This window comes from Vipera ursinii (assembly GCF_947247035.1).
Source record: "Vipera ursinii genome assembly, chromosome: 5".
NCBI lineage: Eukaryota > Metazoa > Chordata > Lepidosauria > Squamata > Viperidae > Vipera > Vipera ursinii.
The window spans coordinates 32,965,792-32,987,594 of record NC_139518.1 but is presented as its reverse complement, the minus strand read 5'-3'; the positions used below and the strand labels follow the sequence as shown (position 1 = coordinate 32,987,594).

The 21,803-nt window shown below is 40.1% G+C and overlaps 1 protein-coding gene across 1 annotated transcript in view; it reads right to left on the bottom strand.

Moving 5' to 3' along the window:
- Positions 1-21,803, bottom strand: part of EPHA4 (EPH receptor A4) — a gene marked incomplete at its 5' end in the record, with an annotated part of 172,782 nt that overhangs the window by 7,692 nt on the left and 143,287 nt on the right. Inside the window, 3 exons of the mRNA XM_083364988.1 lie at positions 3,658-3,807; positions 19,664-19,873; positions 20,678-20,739. Of these exons, the coding sequence (XP_083221114.1) occupies positions 3,658-3,807; positions 19,664-19,873; positions 20,678-20,739 (422 nt within the window). The remainder of the gene's footprint in view (positions 1-3,657; positions 3,808-19,663; positions 19,874-20,677; positions 20,740-21,803) is intronic.

Below are 21,803 nucleotides of genomic sequence, written 5' to 3'. Positions count from 1 at the left end.
GTTTCTAGAAACTGCACCCTGTTCAAGAAAATAAAATTAATAACTTTCCAGGGCCTTATTTACATTCAAATGAAAAACAAGATAGATATTCTCTTCTCCTCACTGTCAATAGTAAGCATTTTCTTCATCTAAGTGACAATTGGAATCCTGTGAGGATTTTTTTAAAATCTCTTCTGGTAAAGGGCATTTTTTAAAATTTAATTTTTATTACAGTCATGGACCAGGACACAAAAAATTAAATATTAAAATAAAAAACTGTACAGAACCAAACAGCACAAGGCATAGTAATGTATTACAATTGATAGTGGTGAAATCAATGGGTGATTAAACTGCCTAATTTTACAGACAGTGTAACAAAACGTAGCTATGTTAAGAGAAACTGAATCATGCTGATACAACAATAATAGTTTTACATAGAAATGATCAGAATTTCCAGGATATTTAATCAGGTAAGGTTATAAGTTATAGAGGGGGCAATACAACAGAACATGAGCTGTGCTTTCAATGGCCCCTTGTCCAGAGGGGCACAATTCTGGTAAAAGGTACCAGAACTGCACTACTGTCTTGACATTCTTTTAGTTGGACAAATATGGACAAAAGAACAGCACTAAATTTATTTTTCTTGTTGATAAGAATTTGTGTTTATGGAATGCATCTGATACACTTTTCCATGTTAGTGACTTTGTTTATTCTGAGTTAAAAGCGCTGGATCATTCTGTTCCAATACTTTCTACTTTGAATGGCCCTACTCTCTTAATTGATCATGGCATCTGGCCCTCTCAATTCCTGACAAATAGATGGGGAAGAAATGGAGGTAGTGACAGATTTTATTTTCCTGGGCTCCAAGATCACTGCAGATGGGGACTGTAGCCAAGAAATTAAAAGACGCTTGCTCCTTGGGAGGAAAGCCATGGCAAATCTAGACAGCACACTAAAAAGCAGAGATATCACCCTGTCAACAAAAGTGTGTATAGTCAAGGCTATGGTCTTCCCAGTTGCAATGTATGGCAGTGAAAGTTGGACCATAAGAAAGGCTGAGCGCCAAAGAATTGAAGCCTTTGAACTATGGTGCTGGAGAAGACTCCTGCGAGTTCCTTGGACTGCAAGGCGATCAAACCGGTCAGTCCTAGAGGAGATCAACCCTGACTGCTCTTTAGAAGGCCAGATCCTGAAGCTGAAACTCAAATACTTTGGCCACCTAATGAGAAGGAAGGACTCACTGGAGAAGAGCCTAATGCTGGGAAAGATTGAGGGCACTAGAAGAAGGGGACGACAGAGAATGAGGTGGCTGGATGGAGTCACTGAAGCAGTAGGTGTGAGCTTAAATGGACTCCAGAAGATGGTAGAGGACAGGAAGGCCTGGAGGAATGTTGTCCATAGGGTCGCGATGGGTCGGACACGACTTCGCAACTAACAACAACAACAACAACTCTCTTAATTCTGCTACTTAAAATCCCTTATCTTCAAAGTATGCGCATGATTTCAACACAGTTATTTTATGTGTTATATCACTAAGATAAAATGTGTTCCTTTCTACAGTATATTTAACTTTTGTAGGATATTAAAAAGACACATTTATAAACATTAGCAACTTTTAACTTCTATTAATGGGTGAACCTCTTAAAATTAGTGTACTTCCAGATGATGACCAAAGGATTCTATGTATTATATTTCAAGACTGAAGGCAAGAAGAAATGTTGAGCTGTTTATAAATCAATCTGATAATGCTTGTTTCTTATCTCACTGGGCTCTCTTCCTTTAAAGATTGTTCTGTTATTTTCAGTCTCATTTAGAAAAACAGAAATTTTACTAACTCACACTTGGAATGAAGTGTTCCAGATGGTAAAGTAAAAAGAACTTACCTAATGTACAAAAGGTCATTCACTAAAGCCCATTTATTAATGTACTCAAAGGATATATCTTCTGATGTTGTTATTGCATCAATAAAATTGTCAACTCAAAATAGGAGTTAAATTCACATTAGGGTTTTAGATATAATAATATATTTTCAAATGAAAAAATTATACAGAATATATATCAGCAATTTTGTCTCCACATTTTGAAATACTTTGTAAATAAAAACATTTCTTTTTTATTCATGATCCGTTCTTATTGTATGATTAAAACTTATAAATTGTGTACTTAACTGCCTATATATAGACCTATATGTTGCAGAATCTGAAGCAACCAGATATTTCAAGTTTCCTCACTTACTTCTCTATCCTATCAACATTTCTCCTTCCTGGGCCTTTGCTGTAAGGTGTGGGATATTTTTTAAAGGCTAGATATATGGATGAATGAATGAGTCCCTTCCTGACTAACAAAAACAGAAGCAAAGCTTATGAGCAATCCCTCCAATCATTCCCTTGATATTTTGCCATTCTCTAATCAATTTCACAAGTTTCAGAAAATCTTCTGTTAAGCACTTCCAGTTAGTCTCTCACAATCTTTTTTTTCTGCTTTGTATAATTTATTTGGTGGCATCCCACAAATAAAAATGAAAATTAATTAGGCTCATAGTCTTTTGATGTAGGCATGTGTCTTCCAAGTCCAATTTTTACAGTAATTATTCTGATACAGATAGCCTTTTATGGCATGGATTCAGGCTTCTTGAAGGACTGTCTCATCCATGGATTGGCCCGTCCTACCCATGCCGATAAAGGAAGCATGCTGTGAGCCCCATCAGCCTGATCATTCTGGTGGTTGCAGGTGAAGGGCCTTCTCTGCTGTTGCACCTGCCCTCTTGAACATCTTGTCTCCCAGTATGAAGTCAGCCCCATCCCTCCTGACCTTCGACAAGAGATTAAAAACCAGATAGCTTAGGGCTCCAATGTGGGAACATCACAGTAGAGGTGGTTGATCGATTAACAACAGATTCTACCTTCGCTCCATCCTGCACTCCCCATCTTTAATTGGATCATAGTGTTTGGCTTGATTTAACTTAATATTTTTAGTATATTTATCTTTATCTTTCATGATTATAAGCTGCCCAGAGTTACCTTGTGGTAAGATGGGCAGCCAATAAATTTAATAAACAAACAAACAAACAAAAAACAAATGGATAGTAGCTATCTGATCAAATACATCTTAGAAAACATTATTTACCCCAACACAAAATATGCTCAATTAACTTCAACTATAGTGTGGTAATTGTCCACATGGAGAAAAAAAATCTAGTGTTGTTTCTGGGATCCTAGAAGATTGCCCTATGGCCACTTAAACTAAGAAAGAAAAATGTCCAAGCCATGTAGCATGTCATCAGCATCTCAAGTGTTCACAGTGTCTTGCAGACGATCTGGTAGCTTTTTTTTCTTTTAAAATCATTAAGATCCATGCCAATCCCACCTTACTAATTTTTCATAAACTGCTAAAACCTGGTTGTTTCCCAAGTCTTGGGTTAGAATGAAATAGTCAGGATATATGTGTGTGTGTTTGTGTGATAACATCAGTTTTCCAGTTGTTTGTATTTCTTTTTCTTAGATATAGGCTGATTTCTCTTTAACATGAACATAGGTTCATTGTGGAGGTGGATAGCCTTGAAAATAAAGTATCGCATTACATCGAATAAAATGATTGTGCCAGTCTCACTCATATTCAATTCCAACTCCATGGCAACATATCACAAAAGCAGTTCCTCTTGAGGTAACAGACACTTACATCTTGATTGGACATATCCCAATAAGGCCTCTCTCCATATGACATCACTTCCCACATGACAATTCCATAGCTCCAGACATCACTGGCTGATGTAAATTTACGATAGGCAATTGCTTCTGGTGCAGTCCATCTGATAGGGATCTTACCACCCTACAAATAAATCAACAGAAGCATTTATACAACTACAACTACTTTAGGTTTGTTTATTCATTTATATAGGTTTATATAATGTTCTAATTTTATATGATGTTCATCATTACTTATATAAAGAAACAGGACATTAATGAAGAGATAACAGAGCAATCCCACTCCCTACACAACTTCCACACAACCTTTTCTGCAAGCAAAAGAAATTAGGAAGAAAGCAGACTTAAACATGAAAAGTTCAACCACTTCAGTTTTATCTTCTTTGTGGTCATATCCAGTGGTTTTTAAAATATGAGATAAGTATGTAGGTAAGAAAGATATAATATAGAGACTTCCGGTCCTGCACGGTACCGACTGGTCACAGGCTTGTGGACTGCAGCCAACTTTCATCCTGCCTGGAGACCCTAATGGGTCCAAGCCACCCTGGAGAGGCGGTGAAGAAAGAAGGGTGCTCTGGCAACTCTGGAATGACAGCGGTCATTCCATTTGTCTTTGGGAAAGCCTTCTAACCTGACAGGAGAAAGTCTGTATTTCATTGATCAGCCCAAGCTACTTGCAACCAGAGTGCAAAAGAACTAACCAGCATTACAGTAAACAGCATGCTTGAAACTGGGTGAGGAATCTGATTTTCCCTTTTCTATTCTACTTTTCCTGGAAAAGATCCCTAAGAAGCAAAATACCTCCGAAAGTGAAGGAGGGGGACTTCCGCCCCATCCTTATAGTAATGGAAGTGGCAAATTAAAATTTCTATGGAGGATCAAAATATATGCTAGTGAAATAAATTTATAAACTTGAAAGCTAAAATTTAACTTTGGACAAGTTTAAGATTGTTGAATGGTTAAGACTCTCATTTTAAATACTATAGTTCATATTGAAAACTAAATAGATTCTGGCACCTAGTGGTGGATGAAGATTATTACAGCTATGATGTCCATAGAGAACTTGCCAAAACCTGGGAAAAGCTAATCTGTGTTTGTGACCTTCAAAGCTTTAATAATAAAGAACAGCTGTGAGGGAAAAAAAGACAACAATCTGGGCTGCAGACAAAGAGACAATTATAAACTTTATGAAAAAAATATTTTTTGAACTCTGGATTACAAATATCTATTTAAACAGGACTCTAAAGCTATTTGCAGATGAAGAAAACTCCAACTTTTGGCCATCATGGATCAGAGACATGTAGACAGAACACACCAAGAAAACATAAATACCTCTCAGGAGGAGATATATAGTATACTGCAATTAATTCAAATAACACTGAGTTCAAATCACAAATAAATCCAAAATAACTGAAAATACAAATCAATCTATCTCTAAGTTAACTTTACAACAAAAAAACTTCCAGGAAATAACAACAGAGAAGGAGCAGACAAAATAAATAAGTGGACATAAAACTGAAAATAGAGATTCAAAGATGGAACTTAACAAAGCAAGAAAACATGTTTTAATCCTAAGAGGAAAAAATTTACAAGAAATGTAAAAAACAACCCATCCCTTAAGACTACAAAATAAATCTGAGGACAAAAAAACAGATTGAATAAAATGGAATGTAGAGATGTTGAAAACATCAAAGAGAAAGGAAGTGATAAGACAAGCAAAGAAGGAGAAAAACATTTTCAAGAAACATGGAAAGGCAAAAGCCTCACATAAATACACTTTATTCGATTTACTTCTTATACCTACAGCAACAGTCATGAATATATGGAAAACCTTTTTGATTCAGCAAAACACATTGATCAAGAAAGATACTGGTCAAAGAAAAAAGATCAAAGTGAAAAATTAAGAAAATAGATGATGGGATCTACCAGAGAGAATATTTTTAAAAAAACACATTTGTTTGAATATGGTTAAAAAATAGAAAAGATTCTAAATACATATGTCATTCTAAGAGAAATGAATTCCTTAAATAATACTGTATGCTTTTTTCATCCTTTTTATTTTATTTCTTGATATAAGTAATATAATACTGCTGAAATGGCCTAGATGAAGGAAATGTTTTAGATAATTAAATGTGTCTGAATTTAGGGAAATTATAATGTATAAAAAATTAAAAAAATGTTTTGAACAAGAGTTAAAGGATTAGATGACTAGGCACATTAAATGGAATATTTAAAGATTAAATATATTTTTAATCATGGTTAAAAAGAATAAGAAATTTGGGGAATGAATATATATTAGCTTAGGAGGAATATATATTTTAAGTATTTTACTTTTTATGTTTTTTTTAATTCTTGCTCTCTTTTCCTTTTCTTTACTGTTTTAACCTATTCTTTAAGAAATGTAAGTGTGTTGATATGGTTTATATGGGAAAAATGGATTTAAATCTTTAAATGTAATTATCTATTGAGAAAATCTTAATCAGCAAGAATACTTTGAACTTTACGGGAGAAACAAATCTAAATAAGGACTGCAGCAGGATATAAGATGAGGCAACCAGAATGATTAGATAGAAAAGAAATATTATATTGATGTGATCATTACTTCTAGGAATATTGGGGGAAAATCATATATGTACCGTAACTGTTATTTATCAAAATAAAAAGAACTGTATTATTTCAAGGTTTGCAAAGATAATTTGGGGAAAATGGGAAATCAACTTAATGTACTATGTGGATTATGGATTATAGAAACCAATTGTTAATGATTTTTCTTTACAAATGTAAACCCAGCAAACATACTATTTACCAACTATTAAGTGATTTATGTTTTAAAAAATCAATAAAATATATGGGGAAAAAGAAAAGAAAGTTATAATATAGTTAGCTCTCAACCTATACTCACAATTGAGCCCAAAATTGCTGTTGCTAAGTGAATTGTAAAGTTAAGTGAATTTTGCCCTATTTTATGACCTTTCTTGCCACAGTTGTTAAGTGAATCACTGCGGTGGTTAAGTTAGTGACATGGTTGTTAAATGAATCTGGCTTCCCCACTGACTTTGCTTGTTAGAAGGTTGCAAAAGATCACATGACCCTCATATATATGAGTGTTGTCAAGTTTCTGAATTTTGATCACATGATCATAAAGATACTGCAACAGTCGTTAAGTGTGAGAAACAGTCATAAGTCACTTTCAATGATCACTATGCATTATATTAAAACACAATGACAGCTGTCATAGGCCGCTTTTTACGCGGCCGCACTGACAGCTGTCAAAAGACTACATGTGCGCAGCCGCCCACGCGGCCTACAAGCACACGCGGCCGTTTGACAGCTGTCAAACGGCGCGCATGCGCATTACCGACTGAACTGTCAAAACCGCGGCAGGCCCCCGGCGGCCGCCGCAAGCTGTCAAAGTTAGCGCATGCGCAGTAGCGGCGGCGAGCTGTCAAAACGCCGGCCGCGCGCCAAAACCAGCTGACGGGATTCCCCTGCCTAACTAACGCGCTAGCGCTGTCTCTGGGGAGATTCTGCCCTAACAACTGACCGATTGGCCCCCTGTTCTTGGCGGGAAAACGCGCCCCGCTGATTTGCTGTCCCGTTTGACAGCTGCCTATATAAGGCATGTTTTTTCCCTGTTCTCTTGTCCGGGCTAACAAAATAAACAACCTGTTAATGAAGACGCGTCTCCCTTGTCCTTCCTGCCGATAATCCACCTGGCGACGAGGATGGGATCCCGGTACTAGCTGAAGTCACGGGCCAGGAGCGTTGCTGTCCGGTCAACCGCTGAAGTCACTAGCTAAGTCACCGACCGGACAAGCCAACCTTCCAGGTGCCCGAAGTACCGCGGACCCGGGATGGCAAACCTAGGACACATAAGGGAGTTCGACGTCCGGCACCCCGAAGGATGGGAGTCGCATTTGGGCCAGGTCGAGGGGTACCTCCTTGTGAATAAAATCACGGAGGACCGCCACAAGGCCGCTGCGCTCCTATGCCTGAGCGGGCCAGCGGTATACGATGTCGCCGTTGGCCTCTGCAGCCCGGACCCGGTCGCCACCATTCCGTATGCCGAGCTCACGGACCGCCTCAGCAAACACTTCATGCCAAGGCGGTCAGAACTGTATTGGCGGCTCTCTTTCGCCCGACGGAAGCAGCAGCCGGGTGAAACCTCCACTGCTTTCATCGCGACCGTCAGGCACGCCGCCCGCAAATGCCATTTCCCCGACCTGGAGGACCGGATCCGCGATCAAGTTATCGCTGGTCTCCAGAACACGCGTCTGCAGAGGAAGCTTGTGGCAAAGCCCACAATGGACCTCGCAGAGCTCACGCTGGAGATAATGGCGTTCGAAGACAGCCATCGCGACGAAACCGAGACATTTGGCGAAAACTCAGGCAACTCTGTCCATCAGGCCAGGGAGCTCGACCAGGGGCCGCCAGAGCCCGAATCCGGGGTCGATGCGATCCTCTCCCGCTTCAACCGGATGACCGCCGGCCGGGAAAGGAGCCGCAACCAAGACCGACAATCGGGCCCCAACACGAAGAAGCCGCAGACCAACGCCAGGGCAAAGTGTGCCAGTTGCGGCGGAAGCCATGCCAGAGCCACCTGCAGGTTTAGGAACGCGAAGTGCCACGGCTGTGGCAAGACCGGCCACATCCGATCAGCATGTCGCAGCCTAAACCGGGAGACCCTCCACGACCTTGACGAGATCCCCGCAGGTAGGACAGTCCCTCCCCGCCCTCAACCAAGGGTTATAGGGTCCGTATGCTCCCTAACAAAAACTCCCGCTAACAACATCCCCAGAGCCAAGGTTAGAACGTGGGTCAAAATACAGGGAATCCCCTGTGAAATGGAGGTCGACTCAGGATCCTCCGTTTCCATCCTGTCAGGGGACACCCTCCAGAAGATAGCCAACAAAACAAATCACCGCATTCCAATCCAACCCTCCAGGGTCTTGCTGGCAGATTTTCAAGGGGCGCAAATAGATTTAAAGGGACAAGCCATCCTGAAAGTCGATTTTAAAAAATTCTCAGGCCACTTAACAGCCCAAATAACCAAGCAACCAAGAACTAGCTTAATAGGATTAGATTGGTTTGAGGCATTAGGCATTCGCCTCGAAGGGACAAACCGCATCCAAACCGATTCTTTAGAAAATATCTGCAAAAAATTTGCGGATGTGTTTGACGGCTCACTGGGCAAATACAATGGCCCCCCCATCGACCTCAAGTTCAAACCGGAGGTCGGACCAATTAGAATAAAAGCCAGGAAAGTTCCCTTCGCCCTAAAACCAAAAATAGACAGGGAACTAGACCGCTTGCTCAAACTAGGAGTCCTAGAACCCACTGACAGCGGAACTTGGGAAACCCCCATAGTGACACCTGTCAAACCCAATGGTGACGTCAGAATCTGCGCGGACTATAAAGCGACCCTCAACCGCGCACTCAACCCGCATGCGTACCCAGTCCCGTCAGTAAGAGATGTTCTTTCAGAAATAGGGTCCGGCTCCATTTTCGCCAAATTAGACTTGGCACATGCCTTCCTGCAACTCCCTGTAACCAGGGAAACCGCAGAAGCCCAAACCATAGTGACGCACAGAGGGGCGTTCAAAGTGAACCGCCTCCAATTTGGCATCTCCGTGGCACCTGGAATATTCCAGGAAGTCATGGAGCGCACTCTCAAAGGCATCCCCGGAGTCTGCCCGTATTTTGATGACGTCCTCATCGCGGGCGACTCCTCCCACTCCCTAGCAACCAGGCTGCACGAAGTCCTCTCAAGATTCCGCGCAGCTGGCTTAAAATTAAAACGTGAGAAGTGCTCAATCGGAGTACCCTCCGCAGAGTTCCTGGGGTACAAAATAGACGGCAAAGGCATTCACCCCACCAATGCAAAAATACAAGCAATACAAGCCGCACCCCCCCCTAAAAATAAAACGGAGCTCCAGGCATTCCTAGGGCTCCTAAATTTTTACCATTCATTTCTGCCTGGAAAAGCCACAATAGCAGAACCCCTTCATAGACTCCTGGACAAAGGGGCCCCCTGGAAGTGGACCCCACTTCACAATGACAGCTTCAAACAGCTAAAACAATTACTTTCCAGCGATACAACCATATCGCACTACAACGAAACCAAACCTCTATGCATCGCCTGCGATGCTTCACCTTATGGCATCGGGGCAGTCCTCAGCCACTCCCTTAACGATGGCACGCAAGCCCCAATCGCATACTACTCGAGGACACTTTCAAAAACCGAGCGCAATTACGCGCAAATTGATAAGGAAGCCCTGGCTATTGTAGCTGGAATTAAAAAATTCCACGATTACCTCTACGGCAGACCTTTCACAATCTATACAGATCACAAACCTCTCCTGGGCATATTCACATGGGACCGCCAGACCCCGCAAATTTTATCCCCGCGAATGCTTCGCTGGACGACATTCCTCTCTGCCTACTCTTATCAGTTAATCTACAAGCCTGGAAAGGAAATGTCCCACGCAGACGGCCTTAGCAGGCTCCCACTACCCCAAATAGACCCTGATCCAGCCCCAGCCGGCCAAGTCCTGGCCATACAAGAACTCACAGAATGCCCAGTAACAGCTAAAGACATCGCACTTGCCACAACCAGGGACCCCACCCTCAGCAGGGTACTCTCATGGGTCACATCAGGTTGGCAATCAACCTGCCCCTCACCCCCCATCCAACCTTATTTTGCAAAAAGACAAGAGCTTTCAACACATTTAGGCTGCATCCTTTGGGGCTGCAGAGTAATAATCCCTTCATGCCACAGAGCAAGGGTTCTCCAAACACTACATGAGGGCCACCCTGGCATTTCAAAAATGAAGGCCCTGGCACGCAGCTATATCTGGTGGCCATCCTTAGACAGGGACATTGAGCAGCATGTAGCCGGCTGCTATCTCTGCCAGCAAACCAGACCCTCCCCTCCACACGCCCCAGTTCACAAATGGGAAACCACTTCCAATCCTTGGTCCCGCATCCACCTCGATTACGCAGGACCGTTCCAGGGACAAACCTTTTTAATTATTGTAGATAGTTACTCTAAATGGCTGGAGGTTCTCCCGGTTTCAAGCACCACATCAGAGGCCACCATTCAAGCATTAAGGGGAGTTTTTGCCACCCACGGTCTACCAGATGTCATAATCACTGACAACGGGCCTCAATTTACCTCCCGTGACTTCCAGATCTTCACGAGGAGGAACTGTATTAGACACGCAACATCGGCTCCGTTCCACCCGTCCAGTAATGGCCTCGCAGAGGTCATGGTGAAGACCACCAAAGACTCTCTGCGCAGAATGATCGTCGGAAACTGGCACCGTCGACTCGCCCGCTTCCTCCTCGCTCACCACACCACTCCCGTGTCCACCACCGGCAAATCTCCAGCAGAGCTAAGATGGGGTCGCCGACTGGTCACTCGACTCGATAGACTGCACCCAGACAGGCCAGCGGCCGAAAAAACCAACAACTTGCCACACAAAACATTTTCTAAGGGACAAAATGTCTGGGCCCGAAATTATGGGGGAAGGGATAAATGGACCCAGGGGGTGGTTCTCGATCAAACCTGCCCCCTGTCTTACACCATTAACGCGGGCGGGGGACTCACATTTAGGAGGCACGCAGACCAGCTTCGCCCCCGGTCACCCCCCAACTCCTCCACGCCAGAAGTGGCGAACGGAAATTGGGAACCCCCCAGCACCGACTACCCGGAAGAAATCCCGAGCCACCCAGACCCTCCGCCCATTCCCCCCGTAGAAGCCCCCGAAACCATAGAAGCACCTGCACCCCACAGATCCACTCGTCAGAAGAGGCCGCCAGCATACTTAGCGGATTTCGAATGGGCCGGAAGTTCGCCGAACAGTTCCAACACCAGTTGAAAGTTACTCCAAGTTGTGTGTTCAGTTCAAGGGGGGGGGAAAGGGGTGCATTATATTAAAACACAATGACAGCTGTCATAGGCCGCTTTTTACGCGGCCGCACTGACAGCTGTCAAAAGACTACATGTGCGCAGCCGCCCACGCGGCCTACAAGCACACGCGGCCGTTTGACAGCTGTCAAACGGCGCGCATGCGCATTACCGACTGAACTGTCAAAACCGCGGCAGGCCCCCGGCGGCCGCCGCAAGCTGTCAAAGTTAGCGCATGCGCAGTAGCGGCGGCGAGCTGTCAAAACGCCGGCCGCGCACCAAAACCAGCTGACGGGATTCCCCTGCCTAACTAACGCGCTAGCGCTGTCTCTGGGGAGATTCTGCCCTAACAACTGACCGATTGGCCCCCTGTTCTTGGCGGGAAAACGCGCCCCGCTGATTTGCTGTCCCGTTTGACAGCTGCCTATATAAGGCATGTTTTTTCCCTGTTCTCTTGTCCGGGCTAACAAAATAAACAACCTGTTAATGAAGACGCGTCTCCCTTGTCCTTCCTGCCGATAATCCACACTAAATGAACTGTTATAAGTCGAGGACTACCTGTAAACATTTCAGTGGTTAGAGTAGGTTTTCAGGGTCCTGCTAAGGAAAGGGAAGCCTAGGAGCTTATTTTGGGCTTTTAATTATAATCAGTCCTTGCACAAAACTGTTTGCTTCTTTTAAGCAAAATTCAGTTTTTGAGTTTTTGATTTCTACTGTTGTTGTTTGTTTGTGTTGTTCTTTGCTGGCAGGGATGCAAAATCATGAAATGGTCTTATGTGTTATATTGTAATAGAGTTTGGGCTTTTATTTTTGTTACTAGTATTGGTATTATATTGCACCATGTATATCTGTGTGTGGGTGTATGCACACACAAAAATGTATTGATTTCTCCGCTTATAGCTTCATTAATGGACTGTGTTCTCCAAGATCTCTGAACCTGAATTGTTTTCTTTCAGACATTTCATTATGAAACTAGGCAATATCATCAGTGCTAGAGTGCTAGCAGTTACCTAGTTTAGTAATGAAAGGCCTGCAAGAAAACAACCAAGCTCAGAGAGGATCAAGGACCCCACAGTTCAACCCTGAGGTACAAATATTCTCTTCTATCAGTACATTAATATAATAAACTAGCAAAACATGGTTTTGTAAGATTAGCATTTCAATCCTATCCAGGGCTTTTTTTCTCATAGAACGCTCAGAACGGAGTTCCGGCACCTTTTTTGGATGGAACCTTGTAGGGTAGGCAAGGCGGGTTGTTTGACATGTGTGAGTTCCAGCACCTTTTTCTTTTACAAAAAAAGCACTGATCCTATCATTGCTAGCATGGTTGCTAGCAGAAGTTCTGCTACTGTAATCTTTCTTGTCTGCTGTTACTGCCAGGCTTGTTTTACATGCACTCGAGTCATAGAGACATTTATCAAGCAACTGGATGGCCTGATCACAGTCAACAAATCAGTTCAGAACTATCACTTTGGAATGCTTCAAAACATGTATACTGTTCTAAAACTGAATAAAGCATGTTGCTGTTACAATTCTAATGTATGCCTTCTTATGACCAAATGTGGGAAGAATAATGGCTGTAAACAGTACCATTCTTACTATTTGCTTTTGCTTCCCTAGAATAAACATGATCATAAATAGCTATTTTATTTGCTTTAGAAAAAGACATTAGAATCACTTTTCTTTTTTAAAAGCTCATCTGGTACAATATGGCACACGTAAATGATTTTTATGAAGAGCATATTTTTATATTTTTATTAAAGTTTATGAACGTAAAGATATAAATATTAATGCAAACTAAGAAGAATATAAAGAAGAAAAAGTGAAGAGAAAAATAAAAAAAAATATTTACAAAAATGATTTCTTCTTCCTCCAAATAAGTACCAACAACTTCAGGAATTTATGACCTTTTCTGATATTTTAATAAAGTATTTGTACTTCCCATAATTCATCTCTTATCAATCGATAAATTATATAATTTCATCATTCAGTCTGAATCAGCAAAAGTCCATTAAGAGCTATAGGAATAGAATATATATTTTAATCTTGATGAAATAAGTCTACTTATATTGCTTCTTAAATCTACTTTTAAAAGCTTGATCTTTAATCCATTAAAACAAAGTCCCACAAGACTATGGAGAGTGTCAATCATCCAGGTCATGGTTTTCCCAAAGGTGCTTTTTTTTTCTTTCTCAAAAGGCAACTTGACTTGGTTTTTGTTTTCTTTTGAAAACTTTTTGCTTCTCATCCAAGAAGCTTCTTTGACGAGAAGCAAAACATTTTTCAAAGAAAAAAACCCTCAAGAAAGTCCAGTTGCTTTTTGAGGGAAAAAAAAATCTTTTGGACAATGTCCTGCAAGTTGATTTTTTATCATTTTCTCTCAGAAACTCATTCAGTAGGAGCTCTTTTGTAAATCCAAGATAAGAAAGCTACCCAAGTCATTCTTCTGACTTCATTATTTGTATGTTCCTTTTTATTATTGTTTTATTATTATTAAAAGTTTAGCCAGCTTCATTTGTAAATCCAGAGTAGCATCATTTTGTATAGCATTTTCCTAGTCTGGCATTTTTAAATCCAGTTTCAGATCCACATACAAATTAGTTCAGTCTCTATTTTGTCCATTAAAGCCTGTTTCTTATCTGTAACCTCTTTTAAATCAATTTTCATAGTAGCTGTTGTGTACTGGGTTTATTGCGCAGGAATGAAGACGAGGCAAGTGAGTTCAGCGAAGATCATGGCTTATTGCTTGCAGGATCTGAACTGGAGAACAGGGCTGCAGATGCAGCAATTTATACCCTGGCCCCCAGGCGGCAGCCAATAGGTTTGAAGCAACCTATTGCCGCCCTAGGGACAACCAATAGCAGTGCTAGAGATGGGTTGTCTGAGGAGCTGGGAGCCGTTAGCTAGCTTCCCTGCTCAAACAGCCTTCCAGCAATCACCATGTGGTGTTCCCTTAACAAAGCAAGCCCAATACATTACAGTAGCAGATAATCTTAAAGAGAAATTTTTGAGCAGATTGTTCCCAAATTTTCTTGAATTCTTCCAAGTGAAATAATATTGGCCCATATATTTACATAAAATCTACAAATCTACATTCCAATCAAGATTTCTTAGAATTATTTTCAATATTTTCCTATATATTTTTTGTAAAATTTTAAACAACTGACAGGAAATATTATTTCAAGTCGATAGGGCTTCTGTTTATAACTTTTCAAAATCAACATTCTAGTCACTCTTGCTTTTATTTAAAAATATGTTAAAAATTAAAATTCTCTTTACAATCTTTATCTTACAATCCTTATAAAAATGTATTTCATCATATATAGAAGGAAATTCAGTTCGTGTAATGAAAATTGCCCTTCTGAAGATTGTTAACATCCAAAAAAATCATTAGCAAGCAACACGCTAAGGTGATTAAGAGAGGAAGTATATAAACCCAATATCCATTTAAAGGCACTGAATGGTGGTTTAGGTGAGATGTCTTTCCCCCAGCTCACAGAGCTCTAAAACAGTCTTACTTCATGGGAAACCTCTGTGTGGAGCACTTGTGGGCAATCCAGGCCCTTTCCTTATCTATAGAGGTATTCCCAGGAGGCAGTCAATTCATTGGATACCTTTTCTGTCACAGCATCAGCTCCTTTCTCGAGACCTAACTTTGCCATTACTTTCCCATAAGTTTGATTTTTATGAATAACACATTAAGTTGTATTATAACAACTGTTATCAAAATCAAACCCAGTTTGTTTTATCTAACTTGCTATAAATCCTGGGATGATTTTCACAATGCTTTATGCTCGCAACTTGGGCGTCTTCCTTGACTCCTGGCTCAATTTTGAAGACCATATAGGAGCCGTGACCAGGGGGGGCTTTTGCCCAGGTTCACCTGGTGCGCCAGTTGCGACCCTACCTGGACCAAGATGCCCTACGCACAGTCACTCATGCGCTCGTGACCTCCTGTTTAGACTACTGCAATGCTCTCTACATGGGGCTGTCCTTGAGGACCACTCGGAGGCTTCAGCTGGTGCAGAATGCGGCCGCGCGAGTTGTGATGGGGGTTTCCCAATACTCCCATGTAACACCTCTACTCCGCGAGCTGCATTGGCTCCCAGTTGCCCTCCGGGTGAGATTCAAGGTGCTATAAAGCCCTAAATGGCTTGGGTCCGGGATATCTGAGGGAACACCTGCTGCCAGCATCAAGTTCCCTTCGTCCAGTGTGCTCCCACAGGGAGGGTTTGCTCAGGGTGCCGCCGGTAAAAGGTTGCCGGCGGATAACACCCAGGGGGAGAGCCTTCTCAGTGGGTGCGCCTGCCCTCTGGAACCAGCTGCCCGTGGAGCTCAGGACTGCCCCCAACCTCCGTTCATTCCGCCGGGACCTGAAGACCTGGCTCTTCGAGCTCTCTGGCCCAGGCTGAGAATTTTAATTTTAATTTTAATTGGGGTTTTTACTTTTTTTTTCAGGGATTGATGTAATTTTTTAAATTGTTTTTAACTTTTGTATTTCTTGTTTTAAATACCCTGTAAACTGCCCTGAGTCCTTCGGGAAAGGGTGGTATATAAATCTAATAAAATAAAAATAAATAAATAAATACTTCCCCCTTTAAACAATAAGGAACGGTAGATATATGGAACTGTTATAATCAACACATGAAAAAAATGGAATAATGGCCCAAAGCCAATTAAACAACAGTCTATATTTATCAGAGTAAAATACAATTGACAAAGAAACAAATAGCTCAGGTCACTATCTAATTTTAATCACAAACTCGAGCATTAAGCTCTATGTTAAAATGATATGGGAAGTAAAATACAATGGTATTTCCTGTGCCTGGCACACAAGCAGATTAGAAGAAAACCATTGTAAGACTATAAGAACTGACGGTGAGGTCCTGGCTTAGCTTCTATCCCAAGAAAGTGATGGAAAACATTATTAAACTAGATTTATGTATTTAATGAAACTGGAATACATGCCATGTTTTCAGGAAGGTAAAAGTTTGCCTTACCAACCTTAACATTACTTGCAATTTAAGAACATACCGATACAAGAAGAGCCTTACTGGATCTGATCAAGAGCATATCTAGTCCAATAATCTGTCTAGTCCAATAATCTGTCATTCATCAGACAGATGAATGGGGCATGAAGGGGATAATTCTCTTCCATTGCTGCCCCTTAACACCTGTTTTTAAACTTACTGCCTTAGATTCCAGAAATAATCTACAAAGACAAAGAACCACCCACTGCTCTGTGCTCTAAGAATTTGCTGAGTCCCTTTTAAAATAATCAAAATTGGTGACTATTTTGTCTGATATTACAAATTTAACTATTTGTTGCATTGCCTCTGATTTCTCCCACATTTTATTTTAATAATAATAATAATAAAGTTGGAAGGGACCTTGAAGGACATCTAGCCCAACCCCCTCCTCAGGCAGGAAACCCTATACCATTTCAGACAAATGGCTGTCCAGTCTCTTCTTAAAAACTTCCAGTGTTGGAGAATTCACCGCTTCTGGAGGCAGGTTGCTCCATGGATTAATTGTTCTAACTGTCAGGAAGTTTCTCCTTAGTTCTAGGTTGCTTCTCTCCTTGATTAGTTTCCATCCGTTGCTTCTTGTCCTGCCTTCAGGCGCTTTGGAAAATAGCTTGACTCCCTCTTCTTTGTGGCAGCCCCTGAGATATTGGAACACTGCTATCATGTCCCCCCTCATCTTTCTCTTCATTAAACTAGACATGCCCAATTCCAGCAGCCGTTCCTTATATGTTTTAGCCTCCAGTTTCCTAATCATCTTTGTTGCTCTTCTCTGTACTCTTTCTAGAATCTCAACTTCTTTTTTACATTGTGGTGACCAAAACTGGATGCAGTATTCCAGGTGTGGCCTTACCAATGCATTGTAAAGTGGTTCATTTTAGGTATTATTAAATGAGAGAAGAGAAAAACCTGCTCTCTATATATATTTCCAAGCTATGTATGATTTTATAAATCTATAAAAATTAGAGAACCAGTCTGATCAAGTGCTTAAGGCACCAGGCTAGAAACCAGGACACTGTGAATTCTAGTCCTGACTTAGGCATAAAAGTTAGCTGGGTGACTTTGGGCCAATCACTGTCCCTCCGTGTAGCCCAGCCCATTCCACAAAATTGCTGTGGGAAAATAAGAGTATTAGGTGTGATGAACTTGAACTATGTATAAAAATAATAAAAGGAGGATGTAAATAAAGAAATCCTCCCAGAACACTTTTGTAACATAGAAAATCTGTCACATGATGCTGTTTAATTATTATAAGTAGTCACCATACCAGTTCCTCTAGCCCACAGAGAGATATTCTGCCTCTCTCCCTCTCTATCCTCTTTTGGTAAATGGGCAGATGTTTACACAAAGTATTTGGTTAAAGCAACCAATCTCTTTCATTTTCAGAAAATACTAATAGGTCTTTGTGGGTCTAGAATAATCCTTTAAAGTAAGTATGATGCTCTACTTTATTGAATTTCTCATGATATTCCTTTTTTAAAAAAAAAAAAGCTTTCTGGGAATATCCATATAACTATAGCTGAAAGCAAGATGTAAAACTGTCATATGCTCTCTTTTTTTAATTCACTTAAAATACATGTTCTTGTGTCTGGGATATATCTGTGTCTATGTGGCATTTCATTTTTAGTATCACCTGCACCAACTCCTGGAACTGAATTGAAAACATTCAATGACTGGTGATTGGAACAGTCTTGCACTTTAATGTTGGCAGCTGCTCATTGAAATTATGAGAAAGACACAAGCAAATGAGCTGATTTCTTACACTCATGGTATTTGATACTTTGGATGGTAGCCAAGTTATAGCTTTCTTTTTCATTTATTATGGTAATGAAAAATACTTTTCATCCCTATAACCCATATGGTTATCTTGGCTTGTATTAGTGATTTTAAAAAAAAACCTAACAATTTGAAATTAATTCTGGTTACTCAACTGTGGAACTTATCCAAACTGTCCTGAATGGTGATATCAAAACAAGACAATGTACTGTGATGCAAATTATATATATTTTTGCTGTTCCATTGGAAGCAAAAACACTTCACTATATTTGCATCACTGAATTGAAAGAAAAGCTTTTCAATCATTTCCTCCTGACCTTCTGTTTGAACACAGCTCTCTAGAAATCTGTCTTGGCTCAAAACCTCACTGCCCTTGTTAGTGGGAAATTACAGGGCTGGACAGCATTAAAATACTCAGAAGGCAGATTGCAATTTTCTCTCCCCTCCCAGTCTTTTTAATGAACTGCATGTTCATTATAGGGGAAGTCTGAGAATTAAACAGCACAAACTAGATTTTTCTAACAATCTCTGTACTTGGGAAAACAGATGGAGAACTGCTGGCATTTAAAAGCAAAACATCTAACAAAAATCATACCTCTTCATGATAAACCTTGCACCACCTTTTATCCTAATGTCTATAAGCTTCAAGGATGTTTATGATTACCAGGATACGGCTGTATAAGCTGTGATTTTTGCCTCATTAAACTTTTTATGCAGTCAGCAAAAACTCATGAAGCCACTAAATTGAGTATTGTTCCACCAGAAGTAAACATACTCATGTTCATGGAAATGTCACTGATCTCCATAAATAAGCAAAAAGCATATGGAAATACAAGTTTATTTTTTCTTTGCTTTTTTATTTACTATAGTTTGGATGCTACTCAGCTCCAAATATCTCTGAGCCACTTATATCAAGCAACACAACAATATAATCATTAAAATAGAATAGTAATCAAAATATCATCAATCACTTCTTAATCATAACAAAGATAATAATTAAAACAATATAAACTACCAAACCTCTTCAGCAGAGGCATAAAAACTGTATTTTCTTCAAGATCCAAATAAGGAGGGATATCATATAAATATTGAGCAAGAAAGGAGAGTTACAGGTGTCTTTTTAATGACATGAAGCTGGAATGTCTTTAGATAATATTACCTATTTTGCAAGTATACCATCTGTCATCTTTATGGAGTTGGAAGACATATATGATAGACAGACAGACAGACAAGATAGAGATGCAGGTGGAGATGAACAGGTTTTAACTTACCCTAGTCGTATAGGCTGCTTCAGGATCATCTTCTAGAACACGGGACATACCAAAATCAGAAACTTTACAGACCAAGTTACTGTTAACTAGTATGTTTCGAGCAGCTAGATCCCGATGAACATAGCTCATGTCAGACAAATACTTCATTCCAGAACCAATGCCTCGGAGCATTCCTACCAACTGGATTACAGTAAATCTGCCATCATTCTTCTGAAGGGAAGGAATAAGGAAGATAAATAAAAAGAATACATTTGTGATTAATTATAAGTTCTCTTTCCAACTTTTTGGATTCTCCCTGAACCCATCAAAATTATATTTTAAAAGTGAATAAAGACAGGTCTTTATGAGAAATTGCACTAGTGTCTGTATTGACCAAGTGAATTCAAGCAGGCATTAGATAACAAATTGGTTCTCTCTGATCCTTAAGCTATTTATAGGAAAGCATAAAATATCACACTAAACATGCTCAATTTGTTGATAATTCATTTAAAAAGAGAGGTGATAAGGGACAACAATTCCTAAAAATCCAGCAGTGAGTATTCGAACAACTTTTACTGGTGAGAAAAGTAATATATTCTACACTTGAGGACTGTATTCCTCTTGGGACCAGGACCTCCTGTTGCTCAGTTCTCAAGAGGTGATGCATTTTTTTAAAACTCTCATACTGTACTACATTACTTTCTTTCTTGCCATTGAACCTTATAATTAACTGGCAAAATATAATCCTGTGCTTTTTGCACTAGCTTCCTGGGATATGTGGAATGCTCCCATTTTAATTAACCAACAACAATGTGAGACTTTTAATAAGCATTTTAATCAAACCTGCTTCTGAGTAAACATGGATTATTTAGAGCTTATTTTATGGTTCATTTACCCTCCCAGCAATGGAAATAGGGGGAAATGCACTGGTAAGCATCTCCAAACATAATTCTATTTCATCTACAAACCCCAATAGATAAACAAAGATATTAAAGTATTTTTTGCTTTAGGTTTTATTATATACCAAGTACCTACCCTGAGAAAGGCATCCAAAGAACCATTCTCCATGTACTCAGTTATAATCATGACAGGTTTACCTAGATGTTGGAAATAGAGAACACAGAGTTCATAGATGCAGACAATTTGGTCAATGGATAGGGCTTTTTTTTTAACTTTTTTTAAAAAAAATCTAGAACTACTTCCTCAGATAGAATGAGCCAGAAAACAAATAATGTAAAAGTGTTAGTTTCAGCCAGAAAATTAGCACTTAAGCTAACTCACTGACAAGGTCTTTAACTACAGCACACATCATAATCTCCAGAGAGTATAAGAATCCATAATTGCTCACTAAAGAGAAATGGAGATGCAGTAATAGACCAAATAGGCCTATTTGCACTTGGAGTAATGTAAAGATAATTGCATCATTTGCTAGACAATTTGTATGTCTGTAGGCATTTGGCTGAGCAAAATCAAAGCAAAGATCCAGGTGTGGCATCAACAGTAATTTTCTTTCTCTTTAATTCATATGATTTTATTTTTAATGTTTTAATCTTATTTTATCCATTTGTTCTATCCTGAAAAGGCATGGAGAAATTAGTCAAGAAACTCTACTCCAGAAAAGACCAAATTTAATACAAAGCTGAAAATTAACCTTGGGATGTCCATAAGTGATGCCCCATGCTAACCATTATGTTTTGAATTCATTATTATGCAATGCCAGCCATTGGTGTATTTATTTATAGACTATCTAAACACTATTTAATTCCTAAAGTATCTTTTATTCATATTCAAACTTTTTAGAATCATTCGATGATCTATTTGCATACACCTATTTTTTTATAGAAGGTCCCTGCTTCTTTTAGATAGACTTTCTAAAGTTAAGTGCATTGACCTGGGAGGCACACAGGTAACCTTTACTGTTTAATACTAAATTTGATTTAATGTATCATGAATAGATCACAAAATGGGATATAATTCAGAAGGAAGGAAGGAAGGAAGGAAGGAAGGAAGGAAGGAAGGAAGGAAGGAAGGAAGGAAGGAAGGAAGGACCCCAGTACGATCTGCTGGAACAATTGGATCCTGGAAAACATTTTCACACTGAAAAACTGCTATAATCATTTCTAATTAGCATATATTTCACCCAGTATGTTGTCCTAGCATG